At 35.3% G+C, this 20,162-nt stretch overlaps 1 protein-coding gene across 1 annotated transcript; it reads left to right on the top strand.

The window, feature by feature from the left end:
• Positions 1–1,838: 1,838 nt before the first annotated feature.
• SCG2 (secretogranin II) lies at positions 1,839–8,055 on the top strand. Its single transcript, XM_058189057.1, has 2 exons — positions 1,839–1,909; positions 6,152–8,055. The coding sequence occupies exon 2, from the start codon at positions 6,166–6,168 to the stop codon at positions 7,972–7,974; it is 1,809 nt and encodes a 602-aa protein (XP_058045040.1). The 5' UTR covers positions 1,839–1,909; positions 6,152–6,165; the 3' UTR covers positions 7,975–8,055.
• The last annotated feature ends 12,107 nt before the right edge of the window (positions 8,056–20,162 follow it).

Here is a 20,162-nt window from a genome sequence, read left to right as displayed (position 1 = left end):
TATTTTGTTATTTTTGCAAAAAAAAGGTAATCCTAATATTAAGAGTTTGACAAAATACATCTATTGCCATTTTAAAATCTCAACCCACCTAAAAAAATCCACAGATAATTGATCACACATGTTTGTTCTACTCACACCATGTAATCTCCACTGGATCACATCCTCACTGGATCACATCCTCAGTAGCAGAAAAAAATAACATTAAAACCTGGCCTCTGCCAGCCAAACAGATGACTTATTACTACGCCATAGCTATGTAATATTAAAGCAATATCCAGGATCACATTCCTTTCACACATGCATATAAAAAGTTGCTACTATGCACTTTTATGAAAAATATAAAAGACAATAAGGGCTATAAGGGGCGTGCATAAGAGCACAAAAGTGCCTACCGTTCCTGTCCTATTGTTCTCTTCATTATAATATGACATGCATACTTTTACTTATACTTTTACTTATATATATTGTTTCTCTCATGATGAGTTATTTTTATGTTGATGATTGTGTATACTGTTGTGACAAAAATAAATAAATAAATAAAAAATATCAAGTTGAATAAAAGTTATGTATCATTCTGGATAACAGGTTCCACTGTCAAATTGTTGGGAAGTTTTTTCCTAATATTCAACCAGAATCTGTTTTTTGATAAGTTAAATATACTGTATGTTCTTCACTCAGGAATGAGACAAATCTTCACTTCTTCCTTATAAACCATGTTTAGATAATCACTTTTCATCTAAAGCAGGGATTGGCAGTTGGTACTTCTAGATGTTTCAAACCAAAAGTTAATAAATTTGGCCATGGGATCATTAAGAGGCAAAAGGCTGCTACTTCGATGATCTAAAATAGTATTCCAATAATATGTTATCGTGGCAAATCCCTATAATGAATAACTACTGGAAAATAAAAGACAGATTCCTGAATTTGAGGTCTTCGTGCAAGATTATATTTATGTTTGGCTTTTTCCACATAAACCTCTCTCAATAAAATTGGAGCTGCTACAGATGAAAGCTTAAAATTTATAGTCTGTTGCAATATTAGCAGTCATATTATAATTACATAGAGAAAAATAGATTCATTGTTTTCATCATGTGTGTATGTTTCTGTGTGTTTCATTATAATTTCATTACAGACTTTAAAAGGAACTCCTCCAAAACAAATCAAATGAATGTAATAGAAAGCAGCCATAGTAATCAAATCCTTTTCTTGCATTTGTTTTTTCCTAAAGTCCTGAGATTCACCAAATAGAACCTGCTGCAAAGGACAGGTTTATAATTTTGAAAAACCTATAATTTTTATTCAGTACCAAATATATCACCGTTCTGTCACATTTTTTTCATGATTATTCTCAAGCTTTCATACTTTCAGCTGCATCATTTGAAACCTACAGAGTGCAAGTGGAGGTGCTTCTACTACAGCAGTTTCTAAATATTTGGGAATCTGGAATTCTTGTTAGTTTCCTGTAAATCTCTCTCTGCTCTCAGGAGGTCCAGATCAACGTTACTTCCTGCAGGTTCCTGTCAAGGAATAGGAGACAGGGAAATATATAAACTGCTGACCAGACTCGTCATTTTAAAAAGGTTTTCAGGGGCTGCTTAATTTGTAAAGAAGAATGCAGTTTTCCCTAGAGGAAGACAGGTGGCGTAAACATACAAAGGAAATCTTTTCCTTCTTCCCCCTCAAATAGTGAAGCCAAACGACGCTTTTTCTGTAATGTTCTTTCTCAAAAGGAAAGTCGTTTTTTGTTTTGTTTTTTCCCCCCAACCAGTTGGGGTGACGTCAGTCTGTCAGTAAGAGTCAGGTGATGTACACTATAAGCGGAGGGAGCTCTCCTGGTGCTGAAAACAGTCTGTAAACTCGGAGCGAATGGATATAGTCAATATCATGCTTTAGATTGCCTCAGACACAGGTAAGAATATATGCTTTCTCTTTTAATTGAGAAATCAAATGAAAGAATCAATGTATATGTTCTCTGTAGGCAGCTTCCCAACAGGGAATAAGCTAGAAGCAACAAATTACCTACTCAGAAAACATGAAATTGAAACCTGATGCACTTCACTTAGTAGCACAGAAACAGGCTTTTATGTAAATGTTAAATATATTTTTCATACCTTTTGATTTAACCATATATCAAAAATAATAAGAAACCAGATCAATGAGAGTGCTGATAATTATACCTGAGAGTTATTAAAAACCCTTATATAGGAAACAAAATTTGAGGATTTTTAATAATTTAGTTCAGAAACATGTATTTATAAAGCATCATTTTTAATCAGAGTTAGTGCAACTAAATCTCAGAAATAAGTCACTATATTTTAAAACATAATGCTGCTAACACTCTGTTCTTCCATGTAAGATAAAATTTCTAATATTCTAATTTGGATAAAAGTAAAAATTTATAAATTTATGGTTAAATGTATATCTTTATGGATAAAATAGGTATACTGGATCTCTGCATAATTCCTACTGAATACTCAGAAAAGAGTATATTCTATTGAATATATTAAAATCTAAAAACCTCAGTGCATTGACTATATTAAAAATTATCATTCTATTCAAGGATATTATTTATGTCTATACAGAAGTAAGGGAAACTAGAGGATTTTCTAATAAGCAGTTATTTGGAGATACTGAAATTGTGTTTGGAATTCATTGTGCTTTCACATGTATTAAAGTAGAAAATAATACAGCTACTATTAGGGAGAGTGGAAAGTCCTTAAATATTTCATTTTGGTATTTATCCATTTAATTAAAAGATGGCACTTTTAGCATAAAAATATATCAACTGAAGCATGCAATAAGATAAAAGAATATTTTAAATACTGTAAACATTCAATGCATTTTGCTCATTGTTCATGTCTGGAACTTAACATTACTTTACCTTGCAATAAATCTTCATTACTAAGCACAATTGTAGTTCAGAGTGACTGCCAGAGTACAGGATAAAAACAAGAGTTTTGTTTCTATATATTGTTTAAAATATGTAGAAACAATCCAAAGCAACTAGAAATCTATTCAACAATTTTAAAATGGTGCTATTAACTTGTTATTATTCCAGTCAACTATAGTGAAATCTAAACAACTTCACTAAATTCACTAGGACTTAAGTATATCAATTAAGTCCTACAGATTTCTTTATATTTAACTACCATTAAAATTGGCTTTCATACAATCATTCACATTTTTCTTTCTTTATCTGCTTAATCTATCTGCTATCTCATTTACATTTCTTCCACAGGCTTTCATTGGTCATTAGAACATAAAAGCTATTTGACTAAAGCCATTCAAGCATTTGGGCTGCAATATTTATTGTAAAGTAAGAAAAGCTATTCTCTTTTAAGGACCTTGGCAAAGAAAGAATCCCCCCTCCTATTTTGAAATGATATTGAATAGAGTCTTGAGAATTAACAGATTATTAACTAGTATTTTTATTAATCTAAATTCTTACTTGGGGCATTGTTGGATAAAAAAATAAAGCAATTCTGTTACAGTATTTTAATTAGCTCAATATGTAAAATCATGTCATGCTGTGCTGCAAGCCAAGTTATGTTGCTTGAATGGCATAATTAGCCTTGTGTGTTATATGTGCGTTTACTCAGAACAGATAAACTAGCATTACTGATTTTTTTTTCCTCCACCTCATGAATGACTATTATATCAACAGGATATTTTAAAGTAAAATATGTAAAAGGGGTGAGGAAAAATGAATGGACTGGAAAAAAAAGTTGAATCAAGCACATGTCCATTCTGGATTTGATTTTTCTCTGGTCTGTTTATTACAATTTCTCTCTAAAATCTTAGATTTTCTTTCAGCAAGATTTAAATAAACAGGATTGCTGTCCTTTTAGTCCAGTAACCCAGAAACAATAACAGTTTTTATATAATGTTCAAATCACTATTCTACTTGCTACTTATTCCCATAGATGATACAGCCAAATGTTATAGAGGTAACATTTATAACTCTGAATAAATAAATACCTTGGATCAATCATTTTATAATTAGAATGGTTAAATCCCATGTGGACTGTGTACTATTCTTTTTGTAAACAGGATTTTTAAAAAATAATTCCCACTATTAACATAAATACTTATTTACCAATGCAAATTGCCACAGTCTAGCAAATGGTTTATTCAAGCCAGAAGGTTTGTGTTGTATTCAGAATTTCCCTATCTGAATAGAACACTAGGCTTGCTTAAATGCATTTGAGATAAAAATATTTTTTATTAACAACATATATGTGATGAAATATTAGGGAAGCACATTTAGCCACTCAGTCTGACTGATGTTTACTAATCTTTCTTTGTGAAATGTTCTTCTGTTAAAGTTAAAACAATAAAATATATTGCAAAATTTCAAAATAAATTATCTTAGAAGTCTAGTTCTTCATTTTTATTAATGTCTGATTATTTTTTACTTTGAGGTTCTATTTTCTCATTGCAATGTTTTGGAATGAGTAAATCAATAAACTGTAGATAGGAAAACCTACATTTGTCAATATTTGATATATTATTTTATGGACATATTTATATTTTGATTAAGCATTTACCTTGTTCTCTTTGCTTATGTACTAGATAAATCTGGCTGCAATTTCAGGCACATCTAAACATTATAAAAACATAATCCAGGCTAGCAATTAAAATCTATATTCTTTGTCAAGGGAAAAAACTGGCCTGACTATCAACATTGCTTTAATTTTGCACTTGGGAGTATGTTATAAATATTTAGTGACAGAGATAGAGATTTATTTTCCATAAAATATTTATTCCCATTTGTTATATTCATTGTGTTTATTTACTAACAGTACTTATCAATTGCTCCAATTATATGACTTTACTTTATTAATGTCTGAGCTTATTATTTTATTATTTGCAGAGTGATCACAATAGACTTATTTTTATTGATTGATGTAACCATTTTGGATTAGTGGGCACATTTGGAATTTTGAGAATTTGCTATGAATACTCCCACAAAATGGCTGCTAGAAGGGCTGGGCTTTTTCATTTAAAGGAAAACAAATGCTATGGAAGGACATAATCAGTTAGAAATTGCAATTTTATCAGAATCTTGCCATATCCATCAGGTCCCTCAAACGCAAGGGAAACTTACTACTCTGACTTAGTTTCTCCTTTTCTAGGCTAGTAAGTACACTTTTAGACAAACACTGGAATGTAACCACTCATCAAATTTATGGCACCCATTAGGCCCAGAAAAATTATTGCAACTAAAAATAACAGTAGTGGCTGATCCTGAATTTAGCAAAATGTCAGCTTCCTTTTTTTCCAACTAAAAGTTAAAAAAAAAAAAAGTGAAAGATCAGGTGGCTCAGAAAGCCTGGCAAACATTAAGGTAAATGTTCACAGATACCTTGATGGCCCCTGAACCATTTTTGGGAACTAATTCTAGTTTCTGAAAACGTTTTGTCCAAAATTTAGTAGTGGTAAGTTCATAACAATACATAATATAAGGAATTTAAAGGTCTGTCTAGGAAATCAGTAGTATTGTTTAATAAATAAGAGCTGTCCCACATAAAGAATAATGTAAAAATCAGAGATAGGCTTCATGATTATTCAAGTATCTAAGACTGTTTCCTCAAACAATAAGGGAAACAGAACAATTTGTAGGAGTAGCAGAATCTGGGGTGGAGTTAAAAGAGGGATTAGCCTAGAATCCCTATTTAGACACAAGCAGACTAAGTTCAAGCCCCCTTGAATTCTGTGGATTCTTATCTAATGCCAAGCAGGAGGTAACCATTAGTTGAGAATATTTGTGTGCATAGACTATTTAGCAATAAATCAGTTTAATTGGACCTTCATGTGTGAACCTGGTTTTTCACACCTGATACTAAATTACAAGGAATAACTTCTGTGCAAACATTGTTGTTGTTAGTTGCGAAGTCATGTCCAACCCATCACGACCTCATGGACAACCTATGCAAACATAGTTAGTTGTAACTATTTGTATAGACTATGGTTAATTCAGTTTCATTTTTCTGATCTGTAGATGTAACTAAATAAATAAATATAATTCAACTTGAAGTAACTTATAAATTACTTTAGCGTAGAACTGTTATTGCTGTCCATACTTGACCATATAAGATATTTAAAATATACCTCTCTGTTAATTTTCAATTTTTTTTCCCTTTATTTTAAGGAAACATTTCAAATATGGCTGATAAAATCTCCTGGCTTGGAATACTTTTGCTTCTTGCCCAAGTTTTTCTGCTGATCTCTTATGCCAATGCCGCTTCATTTCAAAGTTTACAAAACATTCAAAATGATCCAGACTATCTAATGAAAAACCTGCAAAGGCTTCCAAGCCCAGATATGATCAAAGCTCTGGAGTACATAGAAAGTCTAAGAAAACAAACCAGCAATATAGAAACAAGTCCAGATTATAATTCCTTTCAAAATGCTCCATTTGTTCTACAGTCAAAAGAAAGCAAAATCCAACACTATTTACCCGACAACCTAAGGGAGACCTTCCCAGAAGATGATTCCCAGTGGGTTAAGACAATGTTGGAAACCATAAGACAAAGAGAGAAAGAATCCAAAGTTGTCTCAAAAGAAAATAAACTTAATCCTCTGAATTCAGACAATATATTTCTGGATGGAATAATGGATGATTATGATGATCGTACTTGGCCTGCGCAAACACATAAAAATTTTAAGGCTCCACATACATACTTTGAAGAAAATTCAAGAGATAGTCCTTATAAAAGAACAAATGAAATAGTGGAAGAACAGTACACACCCCAAAGTCTTGCCACTTTAGAATCTGTATTTCAGGAGCTAGGGAAAATGATGGCACCTCATAATCTGAACAAAGAAAGGTTTAACGAGGAACAAAAGCTATACGCTGATGAGGAAGATGATGCTTTTAAAGGAAATAACATTGCTTATGAAGATGTGGTTGGAGGAGAGGACTGGAACCCAATAGAGGAAAAAGTGGAAAGTCAAACTCAAGAAGAAATAAGAGATAGTAAAGAAGAAATTGAGAAAAATGAAGAGATAAATGAAGAAATAAAGAGAGCAGGTACCCTGGAAGATGACCTGAAAAAAGAGAATAAAAACCAAGTCCTGGAAGATGTTTCACAGTTGATGGATTATTATTTGAAAAAAATGATGAATAGACCAAGAGGTAATATATTGGGAATCAACCAAAATGAAGACAAAAGGGCAGTCAAATACTTTGAAAAACAGCTAGATCCTCAAGCAGTTTATCAGTTGATAGAAATCTCAAGAAATTTACAGATCCCACCTGAGGATTTAATTGAAATGTTGAGATCTGGAGATACACATCAGAATGAAAAGGAACAAGAACCTGAACTGGTTGAAGATATTGATGAAATCCCTGAGATTAATTTAGAAAAATCAGACTTATTCAAAAATAAGATGAACTCCTTACATGGTTATCAAAAGCAGAGATTTAATGTTCTGCCAGATAATCTGCCAGAAGACCTGAATGTTGAAGACATTATCAATCTTTTAGGGATGGAAAATGTTGGCAATCAAAAACCTCCTTACCTTGGGCATCAAATAAATCAAGAAAATGGATTGCCAAAATGGTACCTGCCTGCAAGATCTGATCAAAATATACTTTCCAAAGTGGCCTGGCTTAACCATTTAGAAAGACAAATGAAACAAGAATCATTGAATGGAAAAGAAGAAGAGTTGTCAGACTATTTAGCCAAGATGTTGACAAAGTATCCTGAAGTTATCAATACAGGTCTGAAGAAAGAAATCCCACTTGCAGTGTCATCTGAACGTGACCATCTAGACCAAATAGGAAGTCATGAACCAGATAAATTCACTTTATTCAGCAAAAGGCTGCCAATGGCTAAAGAGAATGATGACACCCAGAACAGACCATATATGAATGAAGAGATACTAGCAAAAGTCCTGGAATATCTAAACCAGGAAAAGTCTGAAAAGGAGAGAGAACACATCACCAAAAGGGCAATGGAAAACATGTAGCCGTTTAAATATTATTTCTCCTCGTTGGATTGAATTATATCCCAATTTAGTTGTGATTTACTTTTCTTTAAGAATTTGAGGCATGTTCAGGCATTATACCTAGCTGCTTTTTGCCCACAAGAATTCTGGCACCCCCTTTTTCATGAGTAATATTACTTGTATGAAAGAAGAGCTCATGGGCCTCAACTATAGCTGCTCCTGTAGTCTCTGCATGTGGTTTTGAACATCAGCAGTTGCAGGAACTTCCACAGGTGAGATCTGTGAGCTCTCAGCAAATGCTCTATACTGCTTGTGAAAATGATTGTGCCCAGATGACTCCTTCAGGTGCAAAAGTAGTAGTGGTTTTGTGTCTCAATTGGTCACCATGATGGATGATTTGGCACTGAACAGTCTGTATAAACTCCTATGAGCTGTTCTGTGGTTTGTGAGTATCTCTAAATGTTTGAAATCTTGATCAAATAACAAATTGCTTCAATTTTTTTAAGAAACAAGTTTATGAAATAAAAACTGTCAAACAGTAAATCTTGAGACTTCTTGATCAAAGCAGATTGGCCACCAAAATAGGGGTTTTTTAAATGAATTGAAATATTTTGTTATTGTCTGTAGTGTTTTTTGTGAAGTACCAAATAAAAAAATAAAGCATTCATATACATATATAATATATATATATATAGTTTTATTTACAAAGCTTTTTCTATTCTGTGTTTTAAGGTCAATGAATAAATATTATTTCTGGACAATAGACTGTGTTTTGTTTTGAGTGAATTAAACTGTTTATTTTCAAAATTATCTTAGATAAAATAATTGTGCTTTAAAGAATAACCATATTAATTTTCCAGTGATAGCAAACAACTACACGTTTAATGATGTCACTGAAGGCACTTTTTCAAAATCCACTCACAAACACATTACCAATAGAACACTATGTTTTATAAATCAACAGTAGTCGGCAGAAACACTTTTATCTGAGGATAACTAACTAAAGAAGGAGAGAAATCCATAATTCATCTTTAAGCCTTTCTTTCCGTTTCCATTACATTATAGTTATAATTATGTTGTGTGGAATAAAATATCAATTCTAAAACCCATTTGTATATATTGTATCAAGGGAAGATATTTGAAGACTATAAATTAAATTGACATCCTTGACTAATTATAAATAATACACTGAGTTAAAACCAAACTATTTTTTTTATTCTTTTGTCCTAGAAAAATCAAATTAGTCATCTCTGATTTAAGTTTAATTGTTCACTGTCCAAAACACACAAAAGGTGCAATAGCCATTAACTCAGATTATTCAAAAGATGATTAGGCAAACTGGGTAGCAACATATTAATTAGCATTAAATGGCAAATGATATTTCTTCTATTTTGTTTATTGATTATGCTGGGAGAAAATAAAAATTAGGATGTTATATATGATGGAACTTCAGTCTATTTTAGAGGGTTTTTATTTTTTAATGATTAGAATACTTAAAATCAACTGTCAACAATTCTTTGTTGGCACTGCAAAAAAAAATCAACCCACAAACTCTGTTAGACTTTGATATGGAATTCAGGGTAGGGAATTCAGGATAAAATGACATGCCAAGTGTATACATCTATTTCTGCATAGTTTATGGATGAGATTCATAAAATAGAGCTGAGGACATTCATGTCTATTTTTACTATACCATCCTTGGTTTCCTCTAGTGAATTGAGGACAAGGTATTTTACGCAAGAAAGATGTATAAGAAAACAATTCTAGTGCATGACTTAAATATAGCGCATATTCTCTGCCAGCCTTTCTCCATTTGTTTCTGTCGTGTCCCACTCCTCCGCTGACGGCCGGGTCAGGGAAATCCGAATCAGGCTTGCCTCTGCAGCTCTGCCCAAAGTCCTAGCAAAGTCCTCAGAGCAGGCAGGAGACCAGTAAGTGACTTCAGCAAGATAAGTTCGACTTTTGCCTGACTCAGAGACTGCCAGAAAGCAGATCCTTTATATAGGCCATGGGGTGTGGCTCCATGACTCAGCACTCATTAAGGCCTGCCCCTCCCTTCCTTCTGTTGCCTCCGCCTATCCAATCTTCTGATGCGAGGATCACTCCAATCAGCTGTTGGTAATAAACCCTCCTCAGGCTCACATGCTGTGGAGGAGGGGAGGGTCAGCTGCCCGCTTGCCTGGGCATGGAGTCAGGGCTGGGGCAGGGAGGTGCTCCTTCTTCTGCAGTTTGTCTGGGCATGGAGCCAGGACTGGGGCTGGGAGGCATACATTCCTCCGGGAGCAGATAAGAAGGCCCCAGCTGCTCTGAGGGCGGGCAAGACACAACAGTTTCTCTCTAGCTGATTTCAGGTTCCACAAATTTTTATTTATTTATTTATTTATTTATTTATTTATTTATTTATTTATTTGTCATAACAATATATACAAGCATTGCATAAAGGGTTATATAATATATGAACGTATATATGAGGAGAAACGAGGTACTATAAACATATATATACATAGGGGAAGAAACAATAGGACAGGAACAGTAGGCACATTTGTGCTCTTATGCACGCCCCTTAGAGTCCTCTTAGGAAAGTGGTGAGGTCAACCGTGGACAGTTTTTGAGTAAAGCCTTTGGGGTTATGAGAAGAAACCACAGAGTCAGGTAATGCATTCCAAGCATATACAATTCTGTTACAGAAATCGTGTTTTCTGCAATCTAAACTGGAGCGATTGACATTGAGTTTAAATCTGTTGGTAGCTCTTGTGATATTGTTATTGAAACTAAAAAAGTCATTGACAGGAAGGACATTACAACGGATAATTTTATATGCTAAACCCAGATCCTGTCGAAGGCGACGAAGTTCCAAGTTTTCAAGACCCAGGATATCAAGTCTGGTGGAATAAGGTATTTTATTGGTTTTGGAGGAGTGGAGAATTTCTGGCAGTATTTTATTGAGCATTATGGGTGTGGCACTGCAACACATCTGGAGAACTTCTGCGGAAGGAGGCTAGTTGATATACTGTATATCAGCACTACTTATGCTCTCAGTCTACTCTCAAAATGGAGATGACCACAATTGCAAAAGCTCCATTCCCTCCATCATCAGCCTCCAGATTTCTATTGCTAAGGCATAACAGGTTTGTAGTTAAATTACTATACTGTGGCTGGACGGTTAATTTTTTTCAGAAAAACTGTAATGTCATTTCAGAAAAAAAAAGAACTGGAGTTGGGAAAGAGATATTTTAATCCAGATCTAAGGCTTTCATGATATTCCAATTATTTTTTAGAATCTCCAGCCAGACTGATTAATGATAAAAGAGATTCTTACAGTTCAGCCATTTCTGAAAAGCCAAAAATAGATTTGGCCATTTTTGGTTTTCCAATAATTGCTGAACTACAAACTTTTCCACCTATATTTTTCTCCAACCTTACCTGTGGTCTAATGTGCTCCCTTATAATGTACCTAGTGGAAGTGGGTGGGAGAGGAATGCTATTGTTAGCTTTAATACTTATCATTAGTATTAAGAGCCATGGTGGCTCAATGGTTAGAATACAGTATTGCAGGCTAATTCTGCCGACTACCAACAGATCGCTCCTGAGCGGCTTAATCCTGAACGACTCAGCCTTCCATCCTTCCCAGATCAGTAAAATGTGTGCCCAGATTGTTGGGGCAATATGCTGACTCTGCAAATTGCTTAGAGAGAGCTATAAAACACTACAAAACAGTATTCATATGAAACAATAAGTGCTATTGCTATTGCTATTTTTCTCTCCCTCACATAGCTGTATTTCAATAAAACAAAACATGTTTAGTAATGGGTAGTTTGAGTCAAACGCTTCCATACAATAATGACTCTTTAAGGAAGAAAGTTAAATAGGGCTAAAATAAAATATATCTCTGATCTTGATTACCCATTGCAATTTTTAAAGGTAGCATGGTGAGTTGTAAGTAACAGTCAGCATACAATACCTGATTAAAGGCAACCATTTATATAATTACCCAACCAGGTTAGTATCTTACCTAAAATAGAAACATATTGAGAAACTTAAAACTAAACCCAAGCAACATACAATGTGATTAAATTTAAATTAAACCTCATGAGCATTTATCTCTTCTCATTGTATTTTCTAGCTTGGATAATGAGCTAAGATGCTCCAATATGCAGTGCAATAGTGTTTCTCTTTTTGTAGCCTTCGGAGGAAGATCAGCTAATGTTCTCTTTACTGTGGACCTGATGGATGGCATCTGCTCTGATTAAGACAAATCTTCTAGACTAATTAATCTGGAACTTCATGAAGCTCTTCATAAAACATACTTATGGATTTTGATGTTTAATTCTAGACTGCAACAGTTACAAAATGTCTACTGTTGTGCTGTAACCTTATACTTTATAAAGTATTTATTGTAAAATAGAGATTTTTTTAATATATATAATTCTGAATTTCTGTGATAACTTCCTAGAAGACATAACTTCTCTTTTTTTCCCCTGTAATCCCTTCTCTTCCTGTTCTCAGCCTTCATGCTCTGAAATTAGCTGAAACTCTTCAAAGGGCAGAACTCAATAGTAGCTATAGATAACATCATGCAGTTTGTACAGATTAAACATAAAAAATCCACAAAAACTGCATTATCTTCTTTAATGAATTGCCAATTGTAGAAGGACCCCCTAATTAATACCAATGAAAACTGTTTGGTGCCACATTAGGAATCACCAGTTTCTCTTTAGGAGAAACTACTGTTGTACCCCATTGGCTATAAATTGAAATCCTCTCATCACCTCTAAAATGATATGTAGTAATTTTAGATGTAATATAGATATAAAGTAATTTATATCATTACCTACATCATTAATGGTACCCTGTGTCTATTTCTGAGTAGGAATTAGCAAACTTTAAAAAAATGTTCTGAAACTACTTTGTGCATCAGAGGTAGGGAATCAATTATGATGTAATGATATAAGAACTATGTTGATATAAGGATTACTTCAGTTCTATTATATTCCAATTAATGAGAAGTCAGATGGTGGAGATCTAGGAATACCTTCACTGGTTCTGACCTCATTGCTGCAATATGTAAGTTTCACTGCCTCTTATCATTAAATGAGGGTGAATTACCATGTTTTCCCGAAAATAAGACAGGGTCTTATTTTCTTTTGACCCCCAAAATATGGCCTTGGCCTTATTATTGGGGGTCTTATTATTTTTGAGGCGTTTCTGGCAAGCCTGTACGCAATCAAGCTCTGTGGGATTTGCTTTCAGAGAAAGAATTGTGGGAGATTGGGGGGATGTGGCGCGGGGAGGGGCCTTGTCTCACATGGACTGAGGCAACATGTGAAAGCAGCATGAGGGGGCAGGAGAAGTGCAGTGGGGCAGCTGGGGATCTTCTTGGATCTTCTCTCATCCCACTCCACTTTTCTGACTGCCAACCAAGGAGATTGGCTAGACTGGGCTGGGTTGGGGTTGCACGGCCACTCTCAAAGCAGCCAAGGGGGCTGGAATGGGGGTCTCTGCCCTGAGGGTTGCCCGGCCAGCCTTGCCGAAGTTCTCCCAAGGCCTCCCCTTCAGCCAGGGATGGGGTGGGATGGGAGTTGTTTGCAGCTCCTGGAGCTGAAGCAGAGAACAAAAGGACATCCGGGAAGAGTTTAAAAGAGAGAATCAAAGGTGCTAATTCTCAAGTTATACACCGCTCAGTGGGGAGGAAAGGGGAGCAGGAGAAGAAGTGCTGGCTTGGATTGCAAAAGCCACAGACTGGCTTGATTGCCTTCCTCTTGAAGAGCCTGCAGGGCAAACAGGAGATCTAGGGTTTGGGCGAGTGGCAAAATTCTCGCTTCTCCACCACCCCACTCCTCCCCACCTGCCACTTTCTCTCGCCGGCCGAGATCAGCAAGCCAGATTTGGGGAGCTGAATGTTCTGCCACTGCCCAGGAGGAGAAGAATGTGAGAAATAGATGCTCTCGCAGCGCCTCCTCTCTCTCTTCTTCTCCTGAGTGGCAGCAGTGCATCCAGATCACCGAATCTGGCCTGCTGATCTCAGGCAGCAGTGGCTCTGATGTTTCCCCTCCCTTTCACCCCTGTACCCCTAAGTATTTTAGGGTTGGGGGCGGGCTTATTTTCAGGTGGAGGCTTATTTTACCACATGTGCTCGAAAGCCCAATTGGGCTTATTATTGGAACATGTCTTCATTTTGGGGAAACATGGTATTATTTTGTACAACTCTTCCATTTCATCCAAGATATTTACATGAAAAATACCACAACTGCCCACTCTTTTTCATGTTTGTGCTTATCTGTATTTGTTTGTACAGTTTATAAAGGTACAAAAGTTTTATTTTATTTTATTTATTTTTATTCTCTTTCTGCACTCTTCTTGAAACGTTTATCCTTAGTTGCTGTGATTTGAATCACTTGGAAATTCTCCAGAGAATTTGAAATTCTCCAATTTCTCTTCTAATCTCTTGTCTGCACTATATATTACCAGTAACAGATAGAAGAAGCATATAGTACTGAAAACAAGTACCTTTCCTACATTGTAATTCAGTGGGTGATGAGAGATGTGTTGCACGGTTGTGATGCCAAGCATATGGCTGATATCCTTGCATCTGATGGATGGGGATTGCATCAAGATGTTGCCACATATGTCTCATCACTTGTGAGAAACTGTGATTTGTACCAAATGCTTATTAAATTTAGTTGCCAAATCTGGAAGGGATTGGAATGAAGAATTAACATACAGATTTAAGAGTTGATTAGAGAAAAGAGATAAAATACCTTGTCTTCTTTTCAAACTTTTATTTATATTTATATTTTTAGTTAAGCAGCAATATTAACAAAAGTTAATATTAAAAGTTATTTAAGCCAGAAATAATCTTAAATTTCTGATTATTTCAAGGAAAAACTATTTGAAGGATAATTATATCCTTGAAATATATTCTATATATTCTATATATAGAATATATTCTATATATTCTATATATTTTCTGTAGAAAATATAGAATATTTTCTATTCTATTCCAACAGAAAATTTCATTTTCTAAATTTCTCCCAATTTAATAGCAAATGCAGAACAAAAATGTGTCCTGTAAAGTTATTCCATAGAGATGAGATTCTATAGTATTCTTTTATTAAAGAGAACAAATAAAATAGTGAACAAATGTGGGAAATATTTCCATTTGGACAGCTTCATTAAATAAGTGAACTGGGTTTTTTTGAAATTGTCAAAAAAAAACAAAAAACCTCTTAGCAACTGAAGTACAAAAATCTGGAGAGAATGTTTACATCTCTTTTCTCTCATTTTGTGGTTGTCTATATTTTTACAGCCTGGACCAGGTGGCTTTATTCTTTTCTGCTTTAAACCCAATTTTAAAAATATCATCGGCTATATAAGATTCAAAGCTTATTGGCATAGCGTTCATAATTACTTACTTTGAAACTATAAGCCAGACATGGGTAAATGAATGAGTTTCATCAAAGTACTTCATAATTGAATTTATAGGCTATAGAATGTCCAGGAGAATATAATTAATTATCTCTGCTTAATGAAACTGTCCTTATATATTTCAAAAAATACTGTGGTGGTAGGACTAAACCTAGTTCCCTCCCCTTTAAGTATGCAATATAGTCACATAATGATTACTAATATATTTCAGTATTTCTATTGAGGATTAAAGTCTATGCAGGTAGTCCTCGACTTACACATTTCATTTAATGACTATTCATAGTTATGACATCACTGAAAAAAGTGACTTATGACCATTTTTCACACTTATGATTGTTGCAGCAACCCCATGGTCACATGATCAAAATTCAGATGCTTGGCAACTGGTTCATATTTATGATGGCTGCAGTGTTCTGGGGTTTTGTTTTGTGACCCTTTTATGAACTTTTGACAAGCAAAATCAATAGGAAATCCAGATTCAGTTAACTCACTTATGTTAAACCTAACTTATCAAATGCAATGATTCACTTAACAACTGCGGCAAGAAAAGTTGCAAAATGGGCTGAACTCACTTAACAAATGTTTCACTTAGCAACTTAAATGAAAAACTCAAATGATCCAAATCTCTTCCCAACTCATCTATCATTACATAATACACAACCTACAACTCAACCTAGACAACAAATAAATACAACACAACCTAAACAACAAATAACTACTAACCAACTAATCAGAGATGCCATGGAGAGAGGACAAAAAATAAATAATGCAATATTATTTGGACTAGAAAACACCAACGAACCTGATATCAATAAGATTCACAACATCATTAGAAATTATATCTCATCAACCATCTCCCCAAATGAAATAATTGCTGTCTCCAGAGATGGACCAGAATATAAAAACAGTGATGGATCAACAGCACCAAGATTTTGTAGAGTCACACGTATAAATGAGGACAGCAAACGTAAATTCATTTATACTATAAACTCAATTGCTAAAACCAACCCTGCCTACAGTAAACTTAGATCACGTCCCGATCTATCTTTTCTACAACGAATACGTTCTTGTGAACTTCGCACAGAACTTCGAAGACAAGACAACGGTGAATCCAACCTATACATTGACTATCGGGCTGATTGCATAAAAATAAGACCTACAATCAAAAAATCACCTCCAAACCCCCCATCACCCATAACAATCAACCAGCCATCCCAACATTCAATCAAGTACCCATCACCCTACCATCCATCCAACCAACCACCCAAACAGCCATTCAAACAGCCATTCAGCCAGCCATCCAATCAGCCATCCAAACAGCCATCCAAACAACCATCCATCCATCCATCAAACAGCCATCCAAACAGCCACCCAACAATTCACCCAACCAGCCATCCAAACAGCCATCCAACCAACCAGCCAAACTACCATCCAACCAACCACCCAACCAACCACTCAACCAAACTTCTCAATAAATAATCAAGTACCCAACATCCAAATACTCACTTCCCAAAACATCCATCCACCCATCCAACCATCTATACAATCACCTGTTGTACACAACCCCCAACCTACCAACATCCAAAACTAGGTATGCACGCCCCTTACCTCTTCAACACCAATTACTACAGATCTCAAATGCAAATTGAAAAATGCAAGAAGCATTGTTAACAAATTACCTGAATTTATCCTCTTGTTAAATAGTGGTACATTTGATATCATTTTTGTTTGTGAAACATGACTGAACTCATCCCTTCCTGACTCCATTATCTCAAACAAAGAATATCAAGTTTATCGATCAGATCGTGAAATCTGAAGAGGTGGTGGAGTGGCTATCTTTTACAAAAAGTCACTGAATCTAAAAAATATCCAAGTAGCACATAAACTCTCTCCTCCTGAAACTATTGTATGCGACCTATCCCTTGACACTACTCTTCGATTCTTACTATGCTACAGAGCCCCTGACTATGACATTACTCATGCAAATATGCTAACCTCACTGCTAACATGGGCTACCTCTCACCCATGCACTCACTCAACTGTGTTTTGTTTTTCATGAAAAACAACCAACGGACCTTTTTCCTATTGACTGTGAATTGGTGACAAAATAATTGTACATTTTAAGAATTCTATAATATATTTTTTTATTTGCATTTATATCCCGCCCTTCTCCAAAGACTCAGGGCGGCTTACACTATGTTAAGCAATAGTCTTCATCCATTTGTATATTATATACAAAGTCAACTTATTGCCCCCAACAATCTGGGTCCTCATTTTACCCACCTTATAAAGGATGGAAGGCTGAGTCAACCTTGGGCCTGGTGGGACTTGAACTTGCAGTAATTGCAAGCAGCTGTGTTAATAACAGACTGTCTTTGTCTGTTGAGCCACCAGATCTAATCTAATTCTGTTGCATATACTTCAGTTATTTTTCATATTATATAGATAAAATCAAATTCTCAATTTTCTATATAATTGATTGCTAGTGTCTGCAAAAGGTTGGTGCCACTTAAGAAAGTTTATGACACGAAGTGGTATGAAGAGTCTATCTCTGTGGTTTCATGTTTGTGTTTGCTCATTCACTCAAGGAAATTATTGCTTGAGAATGGTTTGTGAAACATGGCTGAACTCACTTAACAAATGTTTCACTTAGCAACTTAAATGAAAAACTCAAATGATCCAAATCTCTTCCCAACTCATCTATCATTACATAATACACAACCTACAACTCAGCCTAGACAACAAATAACTACTAACCAACTAATCAGAGATGCCATGGAGAGAGGACAAAAAATAAATAATGCAATATTATTTGGACTAGAAAATACCAACAAACCTGATATCAATAAGATTCACAACATCATTAGAAATTATATCTCATCAACCATCTCCCCAAATGAAATAATTGCTGTCTCCAGAGATGGACCAGAATATAAAAACAGTGATGATCAGCACCAAGATTTTGTAGAGTCACACGTATAAATGAGGACAGCAAACGTAAATTCATTTATACTATAAACTCAATTGCTAAAACCAACCCTGCCTACAGTAAACTTAGGTCCCGATCTATCTTTTCTACAACGAATACGTTCTCGTGAACTTCGCACAGAACTTAAACGAAGACAAGACAACGGTGAATCCAACCTATACATTGACTATCGGGCTGATTGCATAAAAAATAAGACCTACAATCAAAAAATCACCTCCAAACCCCCCATCACCCATAACAATCAACCAGCCATCCCAACATTCAATCAAGTACCCATCACCCTACCATCCATCCAACCAAGCACCCAACCAGCCATTCAAACAGCCATTCAGCCAGCCATCCAATCAGCCATCCAAACAGCCATCCAAACAACCATCCATCCATCCATCCATCCAAACAGCCATCCAAACAGCCACCCAACAATTCACCCAACCAGCCATCCAAACAGCCATCCAACAAACCAGCCAAACTACCATCCAACCAACCACCCAACCAACCACTCAACCAAACTTCTCAATAAATAATCAAGTACCCAACATCCAAATACTCACCTCCCAAAACATCCATCCACCCATCCAACCATCTATACAATCACCTGTTGTACACAACCCCCAACCTATTAACATCCAAAACTAGGTGTGCACGCCCCTTACCTCTTCAACACCAATTACTACAGATCTCAAATGCAAATTGATAAATGCAAGAAGCATTGTTAACAAATTACCTGAATTTATCCTCTTGTTAAATAGTGGTACATTTGATATCATTTTTGTTTGTGAAACATGGCTGAACTCATCCCTTCCTGACTCCATTATCTCAAACAAAGAATATCAAGTTTATCGATCAGATCGTGAAATCCGAAGAGGTGGTGGAGTGGCTATCTTTTACAAAAAGTCACTGAATCTAAAAAATATTTAAGTAGCACATAAACTCTCTCTTCCTGAAACTATTGTATGCGACCTATCCCTTGACACTACTCTTCGATTCTTACTATGCTACAGAGCCCCTGACTATGACATTACTCATGCAAATATGCTAACCTCACTGCTAACATGGGCTACCTCTCACCCATTCACTCACTCAACTGTGTCTTGTTTTTCATGAAAAACAATCAACGGACCTTTTTCCTATTGACTGTGAATTGGTGACAAAATAATTGTACATTTTAAGTATTCTATAATATATTTTTTATTTGCATTTATATCCCGCCCTTCTCCAAAGACTCAGGGCGGCTTACACTATGTTAAGCAATAGTCTTCATCCATTTGTATATTATATACAAAGTCAACTTATTGCCCCCAACAATCTGGGTCCTCATTTTACCCACCTTATAAAGGATGGAAGGCTGAGTCAACCTTGGGCCTGGTGGGACTTGAACTTGCAGTAATTGCAAGCAGCTGTGTTAATAACAGACTGTCTTTGTCTGTTGAGCCACCAGATCTAATCTAATTCTGTTGCATATACTTCAGTTATTTTTCATATTATATAGATAAAATCAAATTCTCAATTTTCTATATAATTGATTGCTAGTGTCTGCAAAAGGTTGGTGCCACTTAAGAAAGTTTATGACACGAAGTGGTATGAAGAGTCTATCTCTGTGGTTTCATGTTTGTGTTTGCTCATTCACTCAAGGAAATTATTGCTTGAGAATGGTTTGTGAAGCAAATAAGCAAAAGAGCCATTATGTGGGATCAACATGAGATCTTAACCAATTCTGTAAATATGACAAGCATAACACAGTACAATTTACAATCTACTTTGTTTTCTCAGTTGGAAGTAAGCTGCAAAATGCAGT

The sequence above is a fragment of the Ahaetulla prasina genome, chromosome 6 (genome assembly GCF_028640845.1).
Source record: "Ahaetulla prasina isolate Xishuangbanna chromosome 6, ASM2864084v1, whole genome shotgun sequence".
Taxonomy (NCBI): domain Eukaryota; kingdom Metazoa; phylum Chordata; class Lepidosauria; order Squamata; family Colubridae; genus Ahaetulla; species Ahaetulla prasina.
The sequence above is the reverse complement of the archived record's forward strand: the minus strand, read 5'-3'. Positions and strand labels throughout refer to the sequence as shown.